The sequence below is a fragment of the Amblyomma maculatum genome, chromosome 5, assembly GCF_055883805.1.
Source record: "Amblyomma maculatum isolate TAMU_Amacu chromosome 5, ASM5588380v1, whole genome shotgun sequence".
In the NCBI taxonomy this organism is placed as follows: Eukaryota; Metazoa; Arthropoda; class Arachnida; order Ixodida; family Ixodidae; genus Amblyomma; species Amblyomma maculatum.
Window position 1 is genome coordinate 36,918,671 of NC_139348.1, and position 8,512 is coordinate 36,927,182.

An 8,512-nucleotide genomic window follows, 5' to 3' on the forward strand; every position below is an offset into this window, starting at 1 on the left:
GCAAGCGCCATGGGTCCTATCGTGTCGCCGAGCGCACTTCACCAGTGAATTGCATTGTTGAGCCGCTTAAGCCATATTCCGAATTCCGGCGCCACAGCCGTGAGACTGTACATGCATGTACAGCGCCTTAAAGCCGTTCTACGATCCAATTGTATTTTCGTCTTCTTATGTCGCCAGAATGGCTCCTTTTTTCTGGGAGTGGGGGGGGGGGGGGCGGTGATTGTGAAGAAGCAGACTGACCCTTTGCTAGATGCTGACGCAAAACACACAGTTTGTCGCATTTCTATCGCTCAGAGCTTCCCTGCTCTGGATCGCCCCGCTGATCCCGTCGACCTCGACGTCATAAATTAAACATTCATCTTTATGCATGTAGTTAACCCTATTTCTAAACACGGGGTGCAGTACGTGTCAATAAATAAAACAGATAACTAAATGCGGCAGGTCCCTCGCACCGACTTTGAAGCTGTTCTGAGCGGCCGCACACTTGATCGACTCGAAACAATATGGAGTCGAAAAATACCGCAAGTATGAAATCGACACACCATTACTGGATGACATCGTTTCAGTCAAAGAAACAGAGGGTGAACAGTATCGCATCAGATTTTCTTAAGCTTTGTCGGTTTAAGCGAATGCTTACTTTGATCGTTCTTCCTTAATATAAAAAAACTCTGCTACTTAACAAATTATATAATTTTGCTCTTAGAATTCGGGATGCAGGGACAGCAGCAGTAGCAGCTTTATCACAGGAGCACTGAGGTGGCACCGCTATAAATATACAGCGTCATCAAGGCTGTTGCGTTGGAATTCGGAGAAGATGCGTAAACGGAGTAAGCACAACTTCAATTTGTGTTACATATATCATCTCGGAATCCGCCGTCGGTTATGGTTACTGGTGCGACTTGGTAGAGGTATATGAGGTAAAACATTGGTTTCTTGCCAGTTTTTCAGAGAACCTTGGGCAGTCGAGCCTAATTATGGCGACATTGTATGACAAAGCGTAGCTTCTGAATGCTGAAGAAGTTATGTTATCTCCATTGCTTTTAACGCGACAGGGGTAAAGGAACCGTTCTCGAAAAAATCCGGCCTCAGCTTTGTAAACGTTGACTTCGGTATTGTGAAAGGAAAACCACTGGCATGCCTTTGGCAGGTGGCATGACGGGGCATTAATTGGCCGTTGTCGAGTTGTGTGACGTCTTTAGGCAAAATGGCATGGCCGAGTTGGCAGGTGCTGCCAAATCAAACTTATTTGAGGAGATGGGAGGGCAAGGTGGGAATGTACCTTACTGATACGGTTGTATTCGGAGTCAGACACGATGCCTCTATAGGGAACAAAGGCCGCTTCGTACGACCTGTTTTAAGAGCGTATTTATATATCTGAAAGGTGATGTTAAAACAGTAGGATAGCTTTCGACTGTATGCTAATGAGTATGCATGTGCGAGATAATAAGGACACTAACTCAGGAATCAATAGTTCAGCAAGCAGAAGAGTTTATATAATCGAAGAGGGTCCTCATGAAGAGCCTGAAAACGAGAATAATTAGACGAATTGAACAATTAGTGCTGTGACACGATACCCTTAAAAGAGGATTAAACGTCCCCCAAGTTCTCGACATTTCACTGCATCTTGTTCAAAGAATGAACTTTATTACAGGGTTCTCATGCATATAGTGAAGTTCTCAGAAATACTGCCCTACGTAACGTCTTGGCAGATGTAGATGATCATTTATTGAACACTAAGTCGAAGAATCGATAGAAACAAGTGAGCGAAAGTGCGAGGTGAGATTATAGACAATGTCCTGCAGAGGTGACAGGCCGCGGTCAGATGAGGAAGGTCCTGGTGCGCTGCACGAGCGTCGCAGGCCGGCTCTGGTGCACTGAACTCCTGGAACGGCTCACCACCGGGGCGTGGTGATAGTCGGTGTGACGATACGGAAGCCTGCGGAGCACACACCCCGAATATCACGTGGCCATTCTTAGAGAGTATCGTACAGCTGTCAATTAAGTTTCTAAATGCTGATATACTTTTGCCGCCTTCGTTAATTCAGAGGTCTCATATTTCCGTGCTGGCTGTTGTGCAGAAAAAAGAGTGACATGATGTAAATCCAATGTTTCTAAAACATTTCTCACGGAGGTGTGAGATAGTCGTTTGGAAAATCAAGATCAGGAAGCTAGCAGTTACAGGGTCAAGAATGCGAGCATTCGTCCAGCAGTGGAATTAGTGCATCGTGAGGTAACTATATTCATGGCTTGTGAGACTTGACTACAATATTTATGGGTAGCTGCTGGAACTGAATGAAAGCCTCAACCACTAGGTTCGTGATCTGTACAGAATGTGTGTTGAGAAGGATCAGATAATATTGTCAATGCAAGGCTCTAATAGGAGGTAGTACTGGATGGCGTCGGGATGAGAGCTAAGAGCGCTGAAAATGGGCCAAAGCCAACCTTCAGCCTCTTCTACCCGGCATAAGAGCCGCCCAGCGGTTGCTGTGGCAGACATGGCAATATTTGCAGACACCTCTCTGAACAGCATAGCAGCAGCTGAATAGCTGCTCATTAGATCCAATAGTCAGCTGGAACATTGCGCAGCTCTGTTATTAAAAGAAAGTCCGAAAAAGTGTTCCCCTATTTTAAACCCAAACTGTGTTTCGTCACAACAAGGTGCATTGCAGACGACGTCTTGTAACAAGCTTTCCTCTGGCTGCTTAATACATATGTAGGTCACTGCACTGTTTACAGCCACAATATGTGGAGTTCTACACACCTACTTCTTACAGTCGCACATATACACGGAGGCTGGAAAACAGGCACCGGTAGAACTAACGGCTGTTGCTGCGTAGGAATCCTTCATTTCCGTGAACCGGCGCGAGTGTTCGGATTAGAATTCTCCAGTGGAGAAGAAAGTGAGCAAAGTGTAGCAGAGAACAGTATGACACTGCTGACTGCTTGAGAAAAACGAGATGGTCAGTCTGTGTGTATGCGGTCAGGACTGCACGAAACTGATGATGTAAATCAACGCTAAAAGCCACTTGTCGAACCTATAGGAGAAACGCTTGGGTACCAGATAGTAAGATAGGCTTGGCCTTGTGGCCTTATTTGAAACTTCGTTTACGAATTTGAACTTTTGTAGGTGCTTCTCTGCATGGTGCCAGAGATCTGCAAGGTGAGCGAACGGTGCCGCAGACACGCATCTCTAATTAATATTTAAGCGTTTTATGGTGAAAAAATACCTGTAGCTTATAACACCTGTCAACGCCTGTAACCTGAAACAGTCGATGTTTACCTGAAAAGTGAAGCTGTCAGAGGACTTGAGAAGCTGTGAGGTGCCCGACTTTAGTCACCGCGACTACTAATGAATGGTATTGTGTTTACAAATCTTGTACTTCGTCTACTACTTACCATTAACCAAGAAGTTGCATGTTTGTCGCGATGGAGTATAGTTTGCAGCCTGCCGCGACAACACAAAATTGAACACGCTGGTAAAGAATGGGGGAATTTGTGTCCATAAAACAATTACAGGAGATGCTACTTTTTCTAAGACTAATAACTCACAAAGATATTTGTAGAAAACTCTAACCATCCGACCATTTTGGTGAACACATAGCGCCTGCACCCATAGAGACTAATTGTCACAAATGGTCCTCTGTTGAGTGGGCCAATCACATGCATATCGAAATGTTTCTTACCGTTTAGCCCTGCGCAATACTATCTGCGGAAGTCAGGTAGATGGCACAATTTTCAATTAAGTCATGGCGCCCTTCTTCATTGGACGTATACCTTACCCGGTGAGTGGATGATGCTCGACAACGCTGGATTTCGGCTGGACCACCTTGGTCTGGTCGACGCTGTATCCATGCTCGTGGTGGGGCGTGTACACCAGCTCACTGTGCTCGGCCACCACCGCAGGGCGAAGCACGGCATGCACCACGGGTTCGTGGTGATGGACCACGGCGGGCACATTGTGGTGTACGACGGCGTGCATCACCGGCTCCTGGTGGTGGACCACGGCGCTCTCAACGACGCCCGGGTGGTGGTGGACTACGGTGGGTCCCGAGCTGTGCTCGACGGTGGTGCTGTGGTGCTCTCTGGAGTGCACCGCGGGCTGAATGACAGTGTGGTGCCGCGCCGGTGCTACCACGGGAACACCGTAGGAGTAGACGGGGATGCTCTGCGCGTTGGCTGCCAGAAGACAGCACGCGACGAGGACCTGGTAAGAGTTAACGAGAGGTGCATCTTATTGAGGAGAAACAATGTCAGCCAAGAAGCAGCCTGTGTTCTTTCAACCATTAGAAAGCTAATAATCATCATACTCAGTAAGGATATGTCGTGACCGTAAGGATAAAGCCTCCTTACATCGGCTTCCATAATGAATATCCTTCTAAAGGTATTTATTTGGCGTTGACCACAGTCAAGCGCATCGTGTTTTCTTGTGTGCACGTATGAAGCGGCAAGCAGGAGGAGGGGGAGTTTTGAGGTATTCAGAAAACAGTGGCCGCAAAGTCGTCATTGAACTAGTATAACTCCAATATTTCCTGTCTATAAATACTGATAGGGGTGCGTCTCATGTAGCGCAATAAAGAAAAACTTCTTTCCTACACGATGAGGCTATTGCCATTAGACAGTGAAGCGAGGAGAGTCATATATTACTGGACGCTGGTTGCTAAATGGAATCACAAGAAAATTTTGCTGATGAATTCTAAGATCGGCCTTCGTTCACCTGAGCCTGTCACTGCAAGGCACCCAGAGACGCTCTAGCTGCTTGAGCACTGCCCAGCACGTGTCGTCGGCTGAAGAAAGGTTGCGACCTTTTAAGTTATCATTGTAATCAGAAACGCACAATAGATAACTGGAGGAAGATTATCATCCGTCCGCGTAGTTATCGCCATTTTGGGCTTAGGTGTACTTTCTATAACGGACAGACTGACTTTGCATCTGTTGCCAATAATATTTTGTATGTTTTTGACGGGAAAACAACACGCAATGCACAGTATTGCGAAGGGGAGGTAAAGTTCATATATTAAAGTTTCTTTTTTCTTACCAAAAAATAAACAAACTCACCGCCACGAATAATCGCAAAATCCTCTAGCTCTGGTATCAATCCTCTTCAACTCCAAATTTTCCCCAGTTCGAAATTAACTGCCCCTTGAATTAGTGAGCAAGACATGGTGCGGACATAATGACAACGTTCTTGATTTTATCCCCTTATTATTTCTCGGTATTGTGACACTTATTCTACGGAATATAGTATTCTGTTTTCCCTTTTTACCGCATATGCTAGGACCTGGCTTATGGTTTGCAGCTTGCTGTAGATAAACGAACCAATAAAAAGGTGCAATATAATTATGGGATACTTCGGACCGTTGAGGGAAGAAAAGGTTCCTGATGTTTTTTACACTTTGAAACCTCGAAAACAGACATTATTAAAACTGTACTAAGTTGCAAAATTAAGCTTCTATTAGCTTACCGACAGGTTTATGCTGCACTACGCGCACCTGAAAACTGCGGGTTACCCCGTCAACTACTCTAAACATATCTGAACGGGGAATGTGAAGCAATATGATTTCAGAAGTACATTTTGAATTTCCACTGAGTAGTCCGACACGTGGTCAATAGACTTACTAGTGTCTTCATGATGCCTCGCTAGATCCGGACCAGAGGAAGAGGTGACACGGAGTCCTTGATGCGACGGATGTGGACACGCGCGATCTCGTGCCAACAGATCACCCGCTCGCTTTTATACCCGGGTGCCTGTGCCACTCGGGAAGAGAGTGCGTTCGCCTCGTTGCGAACGACGACAAATTCCTTTTCCCTCGTTTTTGAAAGTGTCTTCGTTTTAATTTTAATTTTTTAGTGTCCAGTACGGCGTCCGCATTTGATGCGATCGGGTGGAAGTAGTTGGCGTGATCCACTTGCTGTCTTACATGCCATCTCTTGTGAAGCAAAAGGACCGCTGCTGCATAAATAGGAAAAAAAAAGAAAAAACTTGGACGGGGTGCGCGAATTACGACATCAATTTCAACGTCAGATATAAATGTTGTCAGGCTCGGTAAGAAATTTATAAAGGTCAAGGTGATGTACAGTTGTTCGCGTTACTGGGTCGCCTATTTTGATGTTCCTAATCACACATCGGTGTCGCAAACAGTCAGCTTGAAATGCACACGCGAAAACAAGATACAAGAGTGTATTTATGGGTCTTTTACATTACGCGTACTCATGGTCGATGATGGCAGACCACAAGACCTTTCTCTAAGATGACGTTATTTCATTGAAGATCCGACGAAGAAATACCTGGCGGGACAGAGAAATGAGTTTAGGTAAATAAATTTACAAGAAAGAGAATGAAAACTGCGCGAGTTCATAATCGTTCATTTTAAAGCCGCCAAAATACGAAAACTTCTGTGTGTTGTGTCTTTTGTCTGGTTTAAAGGGAAGAACAAGGAGTGTTGGATGTGCTGCACTTATCGCTCCCGATCCTCACGGCATGGGTCAATATCTCAGCGTGGGTTCTTCGTTCAAACGTAGTTTCTTTTACGCGTCGCACTTATCTCAGGAAATGGCTCATTGCTCTAGTGAGGAGTGGAAGCATTGACATAACTATTTACTGCGCACTACGGGCTGTTTATGTAGTAACATTTGCGCAGTTGGTTATTTCCAGAGAGTGGGCAGGCCTTCACCGTTGTTTGTTCGAATCTAGGTTTTATTTACTCCAGCACTATTAGCTCTATTCGAAACTATATCGATATATTGTTTTAAGAACATGAGATACCAAACTCATAGGTTGGCCTAAATTGGAGGATTTACAAATAGAATTGATAACACAGGACGACCATCCAGGAAACTGGAAAAACTAGCAAGCATGTTGTTTCGTGATTTTATTGAGCGATAGGTCAATAAGATGTGCATCCTTAGCCTTAAAGGATTACCTTATATTTATTGCATTATTCCCAATGCGCCTCCCATCCCTACAGCTTAGACCTCAAAGTTTTAATGCGATTGCGTCAGCGTCCATAAACCCGGTGGAATCCTGCGTCGGTTGTAAGTATAGCACTATGCTATACTTAGCCCTACTGCTTACTGCTAGTGATCAGCACTAATAACGAGGTATTAACTACGAAATAATTAGAACAATGACTTAGCAGCGGGGCAGAAAAAAAGCACTGCTATCGCGTCAAGTTTTGAAGATACTTTAGTGTCCCCTAAGTATCCCGTGTGGCTCACTGGTTACGGCGCTCTAGCATCGAACCCAAGAACGCGGGATCAAATCCTGGCCTTGGCGACCGCTTTCCGATGGCGGCGAAATACAAGATGCCTGTGTAGTGGGCGATGTCATTACACGATACACGGTGGTACACGGTGGTACAAATTTCCTGAGTATTCCACTGTGGCTTCTCTCATAGCCTGAATCGCATTCGGATGTTAAACACTACTTTTATTTCAAGTATGTACACATACCTGAAATAAACATTTTTCCTTCCTTACAAATCAAATAATCTAAGTTTTTTTTTTCGCACGCTCGCAGTCGCCTACCCAACGAAAGGTGGTATAGGGCCGAACTCCGACCGCGACGGCTGGACCTGATGGACGCTTTATATGAATGCTCTCGTGAGCTGTGCGATGTCAGAGCACTGCAAATGACTCCTGTATGATCGAAATAAATCGGGAGCATTCAATTACGGAGCTATCATTGCTCACGTGTAGGTTTGGCACGAAATAACGCATTCCCTATAAAGTGTTAGTGCGAAAGGCATCGCCTTGCAAAAATCTGGCGACAGTGCTGTGCGCGAAAAATTATAGGCATGACTCTGGCGAGATTGATTTGTGTGCGCTATTTGAGCGATGTAACGTGCCAGCATAACATGAAACAAATTTGGGAGAGGCTGCCAAATCGGGTGGCTAATTTAAGGCGCGAGGGTGGCACAGGAATCAACCTTCCCTGAACGTTGGTTGCCTAGTGCGCACCTTCTCCTAGGCCATGAAGGAACGTTCTGAAGGCTTGGTTAAAGCAGAGCTTTATACCCATGTCTGGTGGTCTTTCCCACAACGTGATAGCTTACGACTGTACTTCAATAAGAATGTGTAAGATAATAGTGGCGCCATTTAAACGGTGACCGACTAAGGATGAGTACCGAAGTGCATCTGCCTGAACGTCGAGCAGCAAACGGAGCAGCGTACGGGATCTACTGACACTGTCGCGTGAGACCCTCAAATGTGGAGCTTTGATCTTTATTATAGCAAACAATCTTACATTCGCAGCAGAAATTTCCAGCTGGCCAAAAGATACGAAGATATACGTAGATCCACAGACGCTCCATTGCAGAGTGCTCAGTTTCTTAGGTTGCGCAAGAAACATTTCAGAGGACGCGACCTTGCGGAAGGTATCTCGCAAGAGCCTAGCGTGCGCTTCTCCGGAGGTGGCTCCTCAAGCCGTGACGTCACATGCGTCGCGTTTCCCAAGGATGGTCATTCACGCCTCGCAGGAAGAGACGCGAGTATTTATTTCACGTTAAAGAGTATG

The 8,512-nt window shown here is 45.5% G+C and overlaps 1 protein-coding gene across 1 annotated transcript; it reads right to left on the reverse strand.

The window, feature by feature from the left end:
• Positions 1 to 1,818: 1,818 nt before the first annotated feature.
• Positions 1,819 to 8,017, reverse strand: LOC146188051 (uncharacterized). Its single transcript, XM_084604985.1, has 3 exons — positions 7,957 to 8,017; positions 3,780 to 4,230; positions 1,819 to 1,936 (listed from the first exon to the last, which is right to left on the reverse strand). The coding sequence occupies exons 1-3, from the start codon at positions 8,015 to 8,017 to the stop codon at positions 1,819 to 1,821; spliced, it is 630 nt and encodes a 209-aa protein (XP_084461111.1).
• Positions 8,018 to 8,512: the final 495 nt, after the last annotated feature.

Excerpts from the sequence above, each read along its gene's own strand:
- LOC146188051 (XM_084604985.1), bottom strand. The coding sequence starts at position 8,017 with ATGGGTATAAAGCTCTGCTTTAACCAAGCCTTCAGAACGTTCCTTCAT. Across the intron at positions 4,231-7,956 it reads CCTTCATGGCCTAGGAGAAG|ATGCACCTCTCGTTAACTCT; the intron begins GTGCGCACTAGG and ends CTCCTCAATAAG. Across the intron at positions 1,937-3,779 it reads GAGCATCATCCACTCACCGG|GCTTCCGTATCGTCACACCG; the intron begins GTAAGGTATACG and ends TGTGCTCCGCAG.